This window comes from Podarcis raffonei, chromosome 1, assembly GCF_027172205.1.
Source record: "Podarcis raffonei isolate rPodRaf1 chromosome 1, rPodRaf1.pri, whole genome shotgun sequence".
In the NCBI taxonomy this organism is placed as follows: Eukaryota; Metazoa; Chordata; class Lepidosauria; order Squamata; family Lacertidae; genus Podarcis; species Podarcis raffonei.
Genome location: NC_070602.1, coordinates 128998149 through 129014247, shown reverse-complemented (window position 1 = coordinate 129014247; position 16099 = coordinate 128998149). Strand labels below are relative to the sequence as shown.

The 16099-nt window shown below is 46.8% G+C and overlaps 1 protein-coding gene across 3 annotated transcripts in view; it reads left to right on the top strand.

Annotated features, from left to right (window-relative positions):
• Positions 1 to 16099, top strand: part of PARD3B (par-3 family cell polarity regulator beta) — a 617714-nt gene that overhangs the window by 324838 nt on the left and 276777 nt on the right. For 2 of the 3 annotated variants that reach the window (XM_053366051.1, XM_053366043.1), the window contains 2 exons: positions 5823 to 6029; positions 8432 to 8684. In XM_053366051.1, the coding sequence (XP_053222026.1) occupies positions 5823 to 6029; positions 8432 to 8684 (460 nt within the window). The remainder of the gene's footprint in view (positions 1 to 5822; positions 6030 to 8431; positions 8685 to 16099) is intronic. The other variant, XM_053366062.1, reaches the window with a different exon arrangement.

The following is a 16099-nucleotide window of genomic DNA, read 5'->3' as shown; positions in this document are numbered from 1 at the left end:
GCTGATTTCCTTCAGAATGGATCGGTTTGATCTTCTTGCAGTCCATGGGCCTCTCAAAAGTCTCCTCCAGCACCATAATTTAAAAGCATCAATTCTTTGGCGATCAGCCTTCTTTATGGTCCAGCTCTCACTTCCATACATCAGTACTGGGAGATGAGACCATACATCACCCCAAAGCCCAAAAGTGATACTCTACTTGGAGTTGGGAATAGCATGATGTGCTTTTAAAACATTTATCAGCATCTTTAAGCTGGTAGTAAAAACATGGTCTCAGCTGGGTCCTCCTAGACGTACACAATGAAACAGCATGTCTCTGCTTAAATACTGAACTCTGAAGACATCTCAGGTTGCTTCCGATGAGATAGCTTGGGGTGGATCTGAGAAGGTTTCTGGAACATAGGTGTGGGGCATGCCATCTTAATTCTCATTCTTGCCACCAGCTCCTGTGGACTCTGAGGCATGGTTTTTCAAAGCAGAGCAGATCAGGTGATAATCTGGGGTGCACTGCTTAAGGCTGCAAGTGGGAGCTCACGTCACTGAATTCTCCTCCGTACAAAGAATAAGGTGAAATAAAAATTTCCACGCAGAAAAGTAGCTTGTCCAGCTTAGCAGTGATGTGGTCCAGGCAGGACTCTGGTGGAGAAGTTGAGAGCTCCTTCTCAGCACAATGGACAGGAGGACCCCCAAACACAGTGGGGCTTGCTTTCCAGTTTGAAGAAGTATGTGACACAATACCCACTTGGGTCTACAGATAAGATCATTAAGCCTAAAATTATAAAACCGGAGCTCTGCAGCTTAGTCTTCTCCCTGATGCCAATGTTCTACATCAGAGTTTCCCAAACTGGGGTCTCCAGCTGTTTCTGGACTACAAATCCCATCATCCCTGGCTAGCAGGACCTGCAAGGAGAATAATTCATTTCTCCTTCCTCTATTTCTCATGAGGTCTCGTCATCTTAAGCACACATGGCCACGGACGTTGTGTACATGAGTTGAGTTTTCAGTGGTATTTCATCATCGTCTTATCAATCACGCTAGTTTACTTTTGTCCAGATAATAATAATGTTACATTCGGGGAAAAGACATTGCACATGCTCAGAGACACTCTCCTTATTATCCTTATATATCTCAAAAAATCTCTCTCAAGGAAGAGCATGAACACTGAAAGCAGATCTTGAGGCTCAGTCCCAGCTCAGATTAAGCCTGCGAGAGAATCTTATATTTTGAGCTGTGCAGTGATTTTCCTGTCGAAAGCTAGCAATCAAAGCTGTTTTCTCACTGAAAAGCAGCCTGGATTTTTCCTCTGCTGATCAGAAAAGCTTTTACTTTATCTGTTTCTTCTTCAGTGATTATGCCCCTCTTTTCTGCTGTTCCTTCCAAGCCTCAAATGTGCCCTGCTCTACTTCTCACTGATGCTTATGCCTTGAATAATTTTAAAGCACCTTTATGTTGCAAGCAAGGCAGCGCTCAAAATCCATTTCAGCAGTTGCTAATTTGGCAATAATGGTAGTCTCCACAATGGCAATTAATGAACAAAGGAAGCTTGCACTTTGTGACCTAGCAACCAGGTTCCCCTTTAAACTGGTTCCTCTCTTCCTCCCTCTCTCCCTCCCTCTCTCTCTCTCTCTCTCTTGTACACCATTGTACACTAGATGTCATATTCCCCAGAGAACCGCAATGCTAAATTGCTTTGTGTGTTGCTGATCTTTCATCATCTGGTGGCAATGCTTACCCATCCCTCCCTTCCCTGGTTCAGTTAATCACTTTTATTTTAGATAATCTACATCCCCCCCACCCACCCAGTATTGCTTGATACAGGTTCAATTCACACAAGCAGCCATTTGAAGCTAAACTCTGTACCTGTTGTGGTTCCTGCCATTTTATTAATCACCATTTGTATCATTATCATTTGTTTCATATATACAGTGGTAAAAAGGTAAAGGTAAAGGTTCCCCTGCCCGTACGGGCCAGTCTTGACAGACTCTGGGGTTGTGCGCCCATCTCACTTAAGAGGCCGGGGGCCAGCGCTGTCCGGAGACACTTCCGGGTCACGTGGCCAGCGTGACAAAGCTGCATCTGGCAAGCCAGGGCAGCACACAGAACACCGTTTACCTTCCCGCCAGTAAGCGGTCCCTATTTATCTACTTGCACCCGGGGGTGCTTTCGAACTGCTAGGTTGGCAGGCGCTGGGACCGAGCAACGGAAACGCACCCCGCCGCAGGGATTCGAACCGCCGATCTTTCGATCGGCAAGCCCTAGGCGCTGAGGCTTTTACCCACAGCGCCACCCGCGTCCCATATACAGTGGTACCTCGGGTTAAGTACTTAATGCGTTCTGGAGGTCCGTATTTAACCTCAAAGTGTTCTTAACCTGAAGCACCACTTTAGCTAATGGGGCCTCCTGCTGCTGCCGTGCCACCGCTGCACGATTTCTGTTCTCATCCTGAAGCAAAGTTCTTAACCTGAGGTGATATTTTTGGGTTAGCGGAGTCTGTAACCTGAAGCGCATGTAACCTGAAGCATATGTAACCCGAGGTACCACTGTAACACTATAACACAAATTATTTGTATGTTTTAAATGACAGAGTGGGGTAGAGGACTTTCCCCCCAGCCATTTCTTCTTCTTCTTTGCAAGGTGATGTCTCTGCTCTTTAAGATGCTGTCTAGGTTTGTCATTGCTTTTCTCCCAAGAAGCAGGCGTCTTTTAATTTCGTGACTGCTGTCACCATCTGCAGTGATCATGGCGCCCAAGAAGGTGAAATCTCTCACTGCCTCTATTTCTTCCCCTTCTATTTGCCAGGAGGTGATGGGCCCAGTGGCTATAATCTTCGTTTTTTTGATGTTGAGCTTCAGACCATATTTTGCGCTCTCCTCTTTCACCCTCATTAAAAGGTTCTTTAATTCCTCCTCACTTTCTGCCATCAAGGTTGTGTCATCTGCATATCTGAGGTTGTTGATATTTCTTCCAGCAATCTTAATTCTGGCTTGGGAATTTTATAATTTTATATATATATATATATATATATATATATATATATATATATATATATAACACGTGTAGCTGAAAACTGGTTTTGCACTAATTAAAAGGTTAATTTAAAAATGCAAATATTGTGCTAAAATAGTGACCACTACAAGTGGTTATAGTAAGTGTGTGTTAAGCTGTGTTTTGTTCACCTGCCCCATACTGTTCTCCCGGGTCAAATCCCTGCCCTTGAAGAAGGGTGGAAAAGTAGTTCTAAAGGCATCTACTCTTCATCCCTATTCTTCAGAAAATAGTAGGAATTTCTGTGGCCTGAGAATATGTCAATAATTATGAAGTTGTCTGGATGAGCAATCAAAGCAATCCACTTTGTGTGAAAGTGTTCTCGGCAAATCACCACTCATGAACAACCACTACAGAAGCAAGAAATTCCTACAAAATGGGTTCCTGCTGTAGTTCCACTGTGGGCTATGCAGCTCTTGTGCAAAAGGAAGGGACTGGCAGGGAAGAAAGAATGCCTACTGCTCCTCTTTATTAATTTATTTTTAAAAAATGCTGTCTCATGAAGTGCAATGAAATGCGTATTAATCAGTATCTTGCTAGAAATATTTATGTTTAATTCATGGAGACCATGCTGATAATTTGATAGCGTAGCGCCATGTTTGGCAGGCATAGCTTAGAGCTGAGTTATTAAAAACTTTGCAAGGATTCACAGGTTTGCTAATTTTCATCCATATGCTAAAAAGAAAACATTACTCTTGAGAAATAATTATACATTCCCAGAATTCTTTTTTTTTGTTAGCAGCCAGTACAGAGGTACAGACAAAAGAACATTTGTTTCAAGTCATGATCTGAAGGTTAGAGGGTGGTTTTCGTTCCCATTGTAGCGTTGGCAGTGGCATAACGTGGGTTGACAGTGCCCGGGCCACACGGAGGGTGGGAAACGGACTGAGTACTCATGTGCATTCAACTGCCTAACAGGGTCCGCTTCACCCAGGTGATTGCAGCCACAGAGATAAGAAAAGTTGTTCCATTGTCTGGAGAGGTCACTTGTGTGGTAATTCCCCTCCCCCATGTGAAATGAAGACACCGAACGCATTATTTAAGGTTAATGGGCATAAAAAGGCCACAACTTTATTGATTACAGGATTGAAAGGTATTGGCCTTAGGCATTGGCTCCTATTGACTACCTGGCATGGGGACCAGGAAGGGTTATCCACAAGCCGTGGGAGTCCTGTTGAAGTACGCCAACTAGGATCCCACGGGTGTCACCGCTCAGGCGCGTGCCGGAGGCCCTTACCTCCCTAGGTTTCGGACAAGGCAACGCCCCCCGGAGTCCTCTACCGGACTACCCTTTTCATTGGGGGAAGGTGATGGCGCTTCCTTCCCCCTTCATTTGCATAACAATTACACCTGCAATGCCTAACCGCCAATACCGCGGAAGTTGTGACATTTGCTACGAGGTAGGTGAAAAAACCAAAAGGCTGGAAGTGCGCCAAGTTGGAAAAATTCCTACCAGGCCCCTTGCGGCGACCAACCGGAGTCCATAGCAAGGTCATACCTAGCTAAGCCTAAAGGGTGGGTGGGATGGGAAAACCGGTCAGCTGGAACGGGGAAAAGAGGGCGGTCCCCGGGCGTGCCTGGCCTTAAATGGGCTAGGCCACGCCTCCCCAGCCCGCCGATTGGCGGGCAGGGTCGCAGGCACGCCCGGGGATTCCCTGTTCTCGCGTGTGTGGGAGGGGGGCAGCCCGCAACCCCCTCTCCTCGCGAGTTCGGAAATGGCTTTCCTGGTTTGCATGGAGAAGCCGTTATCATCGGAGCCCAGTGGTGGAAGCATGCAGCCGTACTGAGGCAGCATTGAGTGTTGAAATTTTGCACCCCTAACAAATTTTGCACCAGGGGAAACTGCCCCTGTGCCCCACATCCCACGCCACTGAGCGCTGGGCTGGGTAGAGAGGTTAAACTCCTAAGCCACCACCACCACAAATTTGGCCCATGGCTAGCAGGGCTTTGTGGGCTAGCAGCTCCCCACCCCTGCTTTCGCTATCAGCAGGCAGAGGTGCTTCAGCTGGCTCAAGGAACTTGGCCCACCTTGACGAAGAGGACTTGAAACATGATGGTGCTCAATAATAAACTGCTTTAAAGGCACCTTTTGAGAATTCCCCATCACTTTGCTCATATACTGCTACCTTCCCTGAGTTAATGTTGTGCAGACCTGCGCCGTAGCTTCTCTTACATAGTTTTTTTCATCTAACAACTTGTCCTGTGATTCCATCCAGTCTATTTAATCTTCTCTCTCTCTCCCACTCTTCAGGGGAGCTCTAGTCTTGAGAGACATGGCAGTTCCCTCGGTGGCTCAAACAAGTCAACACTGAGGCTTCTGGCTATGGGAATGCCAAGTTGCTTGATGACTGATGTGCCTCTGTGCCGAAAATGGAGGGTGTAAATTATCTAACAGAAAGGAATTAATGCGAACTTTTTCTTAAAGGGAAAGGCTGAGCAGTAAAAGGGGATTTGCTAACAAATCTCAGTGTAATGGGCTGATGGAGTTAGGATTTCTGTGATTATAACAGGAGAGTGACTTCCTTTGCAAAATCCGTATTCATTCATCTTAGCAAAATAGCTCCTTTTATCCCCTACTCCTTTGGATTGATTCTCTGGAGGGCTCAGAATACTAGTACTGTGTTTGAATTACATATGTTTTTGTTACAAACCTAATGTCTTTGATTTAAAAGCCCCAGTTAGTTTAGAGAACAAGAAGTGACTTCCAGTTGTGCAGCTGGAGAATCTAAGGTTTAAAAAGTGTACCAAGTAGTCAAATATTTCTCGCTCTCTTTCTTCAGCGTCTTCTGGAAAGGATATTGGTCCCACCCTGGGCTTAAAGAAGTCAAGCTCCCTAGAGAGTCTTCAGACTGCTGTTGCTGAAGTGAAAAAGAATGAGCTTCCATTCTATAGGCCCAGGCCTCACATGGTTCGTGGCAGAGGATGCAATGAGAGCTTTCGAGCTGCTATTGACAAATCTTATGATGGACCTGAAGACATGGCAGAAGGTATTCTTTGCTTCTATTTTCTGCTTTAGAAAATTTCCATTTCAGTGCACAAGAGTGTCTGTTTCCTCCCAATTTGAGCTGACATGCTTAAGAGCTTTGAACGAAGGCCTAAATCCAGTGTACGTTCTTGTGGGTCCTGACTAAGCTGACAAGATCGTGGAAAAGATCATTTAGGTCGGTGGTTTCCAACCTGTGGGCCCCGGACTCCTGGGAGCCGCAGAATCACCCCAAGGGGTCTGCAACAAGTATTGCTCCTCCAGCCAGCACTTGATTCCCTCTACTGCTCACCAGCAACGGGATTTCATCTCATTTCCTCAGAGTGAACTATGGCATAGGCTAAAGCAGAGGCAGAACATGGACCAGAATGTGCGCATGAGAGGGAGGAACTTGCTACTGACTTGCAGCCAATCAGCAGCCACCAAGAGCTATTCAAATGCTGTGACTTGGCCAGTGCTGGTGGATAATAATAATAATAATAATAATAATAATAATAATAATAATTTATACCCCGCCCATATGGCTGAGTCTCCCCAGCCACTCTGGGCGGCCCCCAATCAAGTGTTAAAAACAGTACAGCGTTAAATATTAAAAACTTCCCTGAACAGGGCTGCCTTCAGATGTCTTTTAAAGATAGGATAGCTGCTTATTTCCTTGGCATCTGATGGGAGGGTGTTCCATAGGGCGGGCGCCACTACCGAGAAGGCCCTCTGTCTGGTTCCCTGTAACCTCACTTCTCGCAATGAAGGAACCGCCAGAAGGCCCTCAGTGCTGGACCTCAGTGTCCGGGCTGAACGATGGGGGTGGAGATGCTCCTTCAGGTATATAGGACCGAGGCCGTTTAGGGCTTTAAAGGTCAGCACCAACACTTTGAATTGTGCTCGGAAACGTACTGGATGGTTCCTTGCCATTCCTGCCTCTCTGTGGAATTGGGGAGGGGGGAAATTCCTCAGCAAAGGCCATCATACCATGTTATTGGTATGGGAAGACGGTGGCCTGGTGAAGATGCAGGCCAGGACACCCCCTTCTGGCGCCTTTCCTGGGAAGAAGGTCCACAGGGAGGTCATCACCTTCTCTCTCTCCATCTTTCCTTCTCTCTCTCCATTCTTTGGAGACTTTGCCTGGTTTAGTACAGTCAGTTTCACAGGCCGCGGAGCCTGTGAAATTGAGTTGTCCTTTCCTCTGTAGGGAAAGTAGATTCCACCTGTGAGAGTAGTGAAGTGCAAGGGTTAGGACAGGTTTGCAAGTGACTAACAATGCATAGGGAGTCTACAAATGTTACTCTGGGGGATCCTGGAGGCATCCTTTGAGGGTTTAGGATGGGCAGTGCCCCACCTGTCCTAGTAGACTGGCCTCCACAGGGTTCCATTGCTTTGGTCCACCCTGGACCATATGGTGAGGAACCCTCATAAATGAACAGCATCTCTCGACCCATGGCTGTAATTTAGGGGGTGCCTGTTGCCTCAGCCTCAGCTGACCCAGGCAGCTCAGTATGTCCCAAGCAGCTTACACAACCTGAATGGATGGCTTTCCACAGCGTTTATGTACATGTCCCCTCCATTTCCTATTAGACACCACCCATGTTCCCATTTACTTTTGATTTTTATGTATAGTTCTTTGTTTTCATTTGTTCCCTTTCTTCACCTGTGGGGAACGGGACAGACATAAGTAAGGGGTGGGGGGTGCTTTCTGCCTTAGACCACCTAGCTGTGAGACGCAACGCACCAGACGAAAAACCATGTGTTGCAATACCCAACCAGGAGTTTTGGAAAGCTGCCAAATGACTTGGTCCTGTTGCATACACAAAATGTGGACTCATTAAGGTTTAATTATGTTCTCCATCACTGAAATAATCCATGACTGTGGGTGTTCCAAAAGGGAGTATATCTGTACAGTCGTACCTTGGAAATCGAACGGAATCCGTTCCAGAAGTCCGTTCGACTTCCAAAGTGTTTGAAAACCAAAGCGTGGCTTCTGATTGGCTGCAGGAAGCTCCTGCAGCCAATCGGAAGCCGCAGAAGCCCCGTCGGATGTTTGGCTTCCAAAAGAATGTTCGAAAACCGGAACAGTCACTTCAATCGTTCGGGAGCCAAAACTAGGCTGTTCAAAAACCAAGGTACAACTGTATTTTTAAAACTGGGAAGGGTCAACAAGCCTAGAATGCATACCAACAGTGTGTTTCCCTGTCTACCTGTTATCAAACTAGGAAATAAGAACCCATAATGAGTCTTTTCTTAATTTGCAACAAAGTCTGACTGAAATTAACGGGCTATGTTTGATAGCCCTTTTAATTCGGTGAACGTATATTATAGGACACCGCATATGGACAACTACCCTGCAATTTCCATGTGTTCATCATAAACACCTCTTGTTTGTGCTTATTGATTATCCTTCTCCTCCTGCAGATGGTCCGTCTGATAAAAGCTCTCTCTCGGATCAGGAAGCTCATAACTTTGAATCAGCCCTTCACATGAAGGTTGAGTTAGAGGATGTGGAAGCCAAGGCGAAGAAACACAAGAAGGCAAAAGAAAAAATGAAAGATAAGAATAAAAAAGCAAATCTGAAGCTCAAATCTAAAGCGAAAGAAAAGGACAAGAAGGAAGAAAATGAAGATCCAGAAAGAAAAACAAAGAAGAAAGGTTTGGGTGCCATGTTGAGGTAAAATACGTTTTTCTCTCTCCATCAATTCATATTATGCTAGATGGATATTTATTTCTTCATAACCGCCGACTCAATATTATGCTAGATGGATATTTATTTATTTCTTACCGCAGACTCAAGTTAGGAAAATATTCAGGTGCTTGGTCCTTCACACTCGGTGTTTTCTGAACTAAACTACTAATAGAAGTATTGCCTGACGTTTATCTAGATGACAGGGTTTAAACCTGGAATCATTTTGCATTCAGGAAAGGAGAGCTTTCCCCAGACAGATTGTAACTGATAGTCTTTCTTCTACAAGCCAAGCACAATATCCACTGAACCACATTGAACCACGTTTGCTATTGACAAAAGGCCACTTTGATTGCTAGTTTCCTTTATTCAGCAATTAAACTCGGAACCAGGAATGCGCGTTTGCAACACAGGCCTCTTAATTCTTTCGATAAAGTTTGTTTCCTAACTTTCTTTCTTTTTTTAGAAAAAAAAGCCAAGTCACAACAAACAAAGCTGTTTAACTATACAGTGGTACCTCAGGTTAAGTACTTAATTTGTTCCAGAGGTCCGTTCTTAATCTGAAACTGTTCTTAACCTGAAGCACCACTTTAGCTAATGGGGCCTCCCGCTGCTGCCATGCTGCCGAAGCCCGATTTCTGTTCTCATCCTGAAGCAAAGTTCTTAACCTGAGGTACTATTTCTGGGTTAGAAGAGTCTGTAACCTGAAGCATCTGTAACCTGAAGCGTATGTAACCCGAGGTACCACTGTATAGGATAAACTACATTTAGCCAACTATGGCTTGGCAAAATAGTAATAATAATAAATGTCTAAATGTCTGTAAGACCGGAGCTTTTGTGCTCTTCTCTTGAGATGGTGTTCAGTGGATTCGTTGCCATCATGGAAAATAATGTGTCATATATCAGTAGAAAGAGAAGGGGATCATAGCTAAGCACTACTATAAGATCTAAGGGCACAGGGAAGCTCAGAGAGGAATGTGCATTCTCTAATTTGACATGAAAGGAAAAGGCGGCGTCTGCCAAAGATGATGGATGTTTTTCGCATCTTGGAAAAGGTTGCATAGGAAGTGTCCTTAAGGAGTTGGTTTCACACAGGTCTTCAGGCTACATGTTTCCCGCTAAATACCTTCCTTTTATCAGTGTGCCCTTCATCCTGGAAGAACATTACCAACAATGTTCTATACAGTTGCACTTCCATGCAGAAAGGCTAGGATCCGAAGTGTCCTTTTGTAACACCAATCATTCTGCAACCCTGAAATGCACGAATGCACAGAGTTAGGGACCCTCTTGAACGGAACCCAGTGACGTTACAATAGGAAGGGGGGGAATTGATTGCCCTAATTCCCAGTAGTTCTTCTATGTCAGTCACGTCCAACTCCCAAGAGACTGCGATCTACTCCCAGTATAAAAAAGCTGGCAGTGATCTACCCTTTGTCATTGAAGGGAGGAGGAGTGTGCGTGGGGTGTGGAAGGAGAGGTTATTGAGCTTTTGTGGGGGAGGAGAGACCAGAGCAGTGGCAGAGGAAACCTCTCCGGCACCCAGGGTGGGGCGCTGAGGGGCGGGGCAGCCCGTACGGAGTGTGCATGAGCAGCAACCGTACGGGATGCCGCACATGTGCACTCCATACGGGATGCCGTGCATGCACAGTCTGTACGGGCTGCTGTTTGCGTGCGCTGGCTGCGCAGGCTGCCACTTGCACAGCGACCATATGGGCTGCCGCGTGAGCGGCAACCCGCACAGAGTCCGTGTGTGCGGCAGCCCATATGGACTGCGCATGTGCAGCATCCCGTATGCACTGCATGTGTGCAGCATCCCATATGGAGTGAGCATGCGCGGCAGCCCATATGGTTGCCGTGTGAGAGGCAGCCCATACAGATGCCCGTATGGATGGCACATGAGAGTGGCAGCCTGTACGGTTGCCTTGCGAGAGTGGCAGCCCGTACGGACACCATGTGAGCGGCGCTCATCTGGACTGCATGCGCCCTCGGCCGCTCTACAGCTGGGGGGAGGCAGGGGCCATCTTGTCACCCCGACCCCTGAGTGGCATCCGGGGCGGCCAGCCCCCTCTGCCCCCCACTTCGTACGCCCATGTACCAGAGTTGTGGAACTTTTTTAAAGGGAAATGCCATACATCACTAACTGGAAAATCAACATCAAACACACGCACACACCGAAATAGACAGTCATCGTATCCACAATCAACTTCAGCAAGCGCCAAATGACTGCCCACATGACACGACATAGAGAAGGGTGAGGGGAACACATTCCTTCCCTGTTTCCCCACCCCCAAGCGATCGATAAGGATCCCATGATCTGCCAGGATCACCCAGGATCTACCTGTTGATCCCGTTCGACCGGTTGAACATGTCTGTTCTATGTGAATGGGCATCTCAGGGTGTTTGCTGTATAAAATGCTCAGCATTTCAGACATGGAGTTTGTGTTTCTAAATCTCGCCGTTATTCTGCTTTCTGGGTGAGCATTTCATTTCCTCCCACTGCAAAGCATCAAGCTGATTCTCTGCCTTTCTGTGGGGCACTGTATTGTAGACAATCTGCGCATGGCCATGGGCATGACCGTAAGACAGTGTTCTCCCACTTAGAGCATGGTGCTAGGTTTCATCTGGTGACCCAGAGAAAGTACTGGAGATTACTGCACAGATGCTCTCTGGGTTTTGTGTTATGAACTCTCTGCTTCTTCTGCATCCTCACATTTAGTTGATTCACTTCTCTCCAGCTTTATTTGTGAGCCGATCAAATTTTTGTCTCCGGTATCTGCTTATAACTCTGCTCACTTGCACTCCTTAAGCCTCTGGTATGATTTATTCTTTCTGAATGGTCAGCTGTGATCCACATTTTATACAGCAAATGTTTGCCGTACATGTCAACAGCGCTGTTTTTCTAGAAGATGAGGTGCCGGAACTCACTATGAACGCCTCCCTCTTAGAATGGCAATGGTGCCCATCTGAGAGGTGCCAGAACTGAGTTCCGGTTGTAAAAGGGTGTTAAGTACAAAAGGGCAACGTGGTACTTCAGATGGCTCCAACCACTGATAAAAGCAAACATGAGGACTTTGAAAATGCACAGAGAGAAGGGGCTCAAGCCTTTAGAGTAACCCAGACAGTTAGAAGTGTTTCCTGGTACTGTGCTCAATGACTGTGGCACAAAAAAAATTCACTTTTTGAAATATGGCAGCCCCAGCTTATCAAGTTTCTAAGGTAAAGGTAAAGAGACCCCTGACCATTAGGTCCAGTTGTGGCCAAATCTGGGGTTGCGGTGCTCATCTCGCTTTATTGGTCGAGGGAGCCGGCGTCCAGCTTCCGGGTCATGTGGCCAGCATGACTAAGCCGCTTCTGGCGAACCAGAGCAGGGCACGGAAACGCCGTTTAGCTTCCCGCCAGAGCGGTACCTATTTATCTACTTGCACTTTGACGTGCTTTCGAACTGCTAGGTTGGCAGGAGCAGGGTCCGAGCAACGGGAGCTCACCCCGTCGCAGGGATTCAAACCGCCGACCTTCTGATCGGCAAGTCCTAGGCTCTGTGGTTTAACCCACAGCGCCACCCACATCCCATCAAGTTTCTAGAGCCTTACAAATGAGTGGAGTTACAGGCTCTGGACTCTGCTTTGAAATAGATTTTGCTTCCCTGCTAAAACTTTTTGTAGCTTTTGTAAAGCTGAATGTGTGTTGTGTCGTTGTTCCCCCCACCTCGAAACACCATTATACAAATCACGCTGTGACAACCATGTAAAATGCATGTTGTGTTTCTACTTAGCAAAGCAGGAACTTTAATCTTCCAATTCTTATGACAACCCCATCCGACGCAATTTGGGTCAGTGTGAAGACGGTAATCCGTTTGTCACTTTCTGAGTACTTAACTGCGCTTAACGCAGTGCTTGCTCATCCAAAAGGGTATTATGTGAAAGCATATTCTCGAGTTTGCTGAATTGGATGATGGGTATTAAGTTCTTAATTTGTGGCCTAGTTAGTCTAGTTGCCTGACCTGAAATCATCTCAGCCTGTGTGTTTCCCTTACTGCAAAGCCAAAGCTTTGACTTCATTTTTTTAAATTAAGTTAAATAAAAGCTAGACCTTTTAAATCACCGAGAGAAAACGGCATCTGTCACGGTGCACTGTTGCTCTGTGGCCTGATCCCAGAGCAGTTGTTAGAGTCATGGTGTATAATAAATGTAATGTGACTGTAGCCCCGCTATTACCTTTTCCAGATAGTGGTTGTAAAAATCCTGGGTTTACCCTTCACTTTTTATGGTATGAAGGTAAGTTAGCTAATGGACTGCAGCCATACCAATGAAATTTTTAATAGCTAGCTCCCTATAGACAGCCAATAGGTTGGAGTCATGATGTTTGGGTTTTATAAAGTACAGCCCAACTGTATATCTGGCATATTCGGTGGAGAAAAGAAGGAAAGCCATGTATGTGCAGTGCAGGGCTCCAGACCTCGTATTATGTTTCCATAGTACATTCGAAATGCCATTAGCATAGCACCGTCTCTCTTTCCACAATTGAATTAGCCTGAATATGTTCATGGCGATGGTGGCTCTTCTGGGGCAGCATTGATAAACAGCCCTGACGCATAGCAGAGGGGTATCTCAGGGGATGGTCCGTATAGTAAAAGCTATGGTTTTCCCAGTAGTGATGTATGGAAGTGAAAGCTGGACCATAAAGAAGGCTGATCGCGGAAGAATTGATGCTTTTGAATTATGGTGCTGGAGGAGACTCTAGAGAGTCCCATGGACTGCAAGAAGATCAAACGTATCCATTCTTAAGGAAATCAGCCCTGAGTGCTCACTGGAAGGACAGATCCTGAAGCTGTGGCTCCAATACTTTGGCCACCTCATGAGAAGAGAAGACTCCCTGGAAAAGACCCTGATGTTGGGAAAGATGGAGGGAACAAGGAGAAGGGGATGACAGAGGATGAGATGGTTGGACAGTGTTGTTGAAGCTACCAACATGAGTTTGACCAAACTGCGGGAGGCAGTGGAAGACAGGAGTGCCTGGCGTGCTCTGGTCCATGGGGTCACAAAGAGACGGACACGACTAAACGACTAAACAACAACAACAATCTCAGTGGAAAACAGTTTTCTGTTATGTGTTACTCAGTTAAGTGTGCAGGAACAATTAATATAGTGTCTAATATGAGTTGTACCCACTCTTTACTTCTTTGGAAATATTACATTTTCCTACTCACAATTAATCTTATTTACTTTCGCTTTCAGGGTGTGAAGGTAGTAGCTGTTGTTTGTCTAAATGATTTGCTAGTGTTGCTTTGAGCTAAGCACCTGATTATTTTCCCCCCATTTCAGTTAGAAGAGAAGAAACATTTTCATTATCAAATGAAGTCCCTTTTTTCACCTCTTACTTTTTTTATGGCCAGCGGTGTTGCCTCTGTAATAGTAAGGTAGAATAATAGTCATCCTTTGGCTTAAACTAACCCCCTGCTTTTACAGCCCTCAGCCAAGAGGGACACAGCAGCCGTGAACTGGTTTTTGCGGTTCTTTGTGTGTGTACCTTTCTGTGCCTTGGCACATTGTCACAGGTCATTGATGCCGTTGTTTCTTTGGAAGTGTGCCAGTCACCACTGGATATGCTGTCCGCAGTACCTGTCCCTGCCCTCAATATTAAGTTCCCCACTTCCTTCATATGGGTGATACATATGGGTGATCACCAGTGTCGAAGCAATGATTCTTCAACATCAGCTTCATTGGACTGGTCATGTTGTGCAGATGCCTATTATTGTCTTCCAAAGCAACTACTCTATTCTCAACTTAAAAATGGAAAGCGTAATGCTGGTGGTCAACAAAAGAGGTTTAAAGACTGCCTCAAGGCAAATCTAAAAAAATGTAGTAGAAACACCAACGATTGGGAAACACTGGCCTGCGAGTGCTCCAATTGGAGAACAGCCTTTACCAAAGGCTTTGAAGACACTCGAACTCAGGATGCAAGGGAGAAATGTGCTAAGAGGAAGGCACACGTGGCAAATCCACACCGTGATCAACTCCCACCCGGAAACCCATGTCCCCACTGTGGAAGGACGTGTGGGTCCAGAATTGGCCTCCATAGTCACTTACGGACTCATTGTTAAAACCGTGTTTATGGAAAACAATCTTACTCGGCTACGAGTGATTGCCAAAGAAGAAGACATAAAAAGGTAAAGGACCCCTGACAGTTAAGTCCAGTTGCAGACGACTCTGGTTGTGGCGCTAATCTCACTTTACCGGCCGAGGGAGCCAGCGTTTGTCCGTAGACAGTTCTTCCGGGTCATGTGGCCAGCATGACTAAACCACTTGTGGTGAAACCGGAGCAGCGCATGGAAACGCTGTTTACCTTCCCGCCAGAGCGGTAACTATTTAGCTACAGTGGTACCTCGCAAGACGAAATTAATTCGTTCCACGAGTTTTTTCTTCTTGCGAGTTTTTTGTCTTGCGAAGCACGGTTTCCCATAGGAATGCATTGAAAATCAATCAATGCGTTCCTATGGAAACCGCCTTCAGACCAGGTCCGGGGACAGTCTGTCCCCTGACCTCTTCTGAAGGCTGGGGGGGGGGGACAAGGGCTTTTCTTCCCACCGCCAGCCTTCAGAAGGCTGTTCAGGAGGGCTTTGCTGCCGACCGCCAGCATTTTAAAAGCCCCTGGGACAGTGGAGACTTCTCCGCTGTCCCGGGGCGATTTAAAAATGCTGGCGGACGGCAGCAAAGCCTCTGCTGTCCCGGGGCGATTTTAAAATGCTGGCGGGCGGCAGCGAAGCCTTCGCTGCCGACCCCCAGCATTTTAAAAGCCCCCGGGAAATGCTGGCGTGCGGCAGCGAAGCCTTCGCTGCCGACCCTCAGCATTTTAAAAGCCCACTGGAAATGCTGGCGGGCGGCAGCAAAGCCTTCGCTGCCGCCCGCCAGCATTTTAAGATCGCCCCGGGACAGCGGAGAAACACGCTACGCTTCTCCGCTATCCCGGGAAGGCAGGCGGTCGGGAGCAAAGACTTTTGCCCCCCGCCGGCCTTCAGAAGAGGTCCAGGACCTCTTCTGAAGGCCAGCGGTGGGCGAAAGTCTTTGCTCCCGACCGCCAGCATTTTAAAAGAGGTCCCTGGAGATTTCCCTATGGGCTTTCTTCTTGCGAAGCAAGCCCATAGGGAAATTCGTCTGGCGAAGCACCTCGAAAAACGGAAAACTCTTTCTTCTTGCGAGTTTTCCGTCTTGCGAGGCATTCGTCTTGCGAGGTACCACTGTACTTGCACATTTTGGCGTGCTTTTGAACTGCTAGGTTGGCAGGAGCTGGGACTGAGCAACGGGAGCTCACCCCACCGCGGGAATTCGAATTGCCGACCTTTTGATCGGCAAGCCCAGAGTCTCAGTGGTTTAGACCACAGCGCCACCCGCGTTCATCCAGATTCA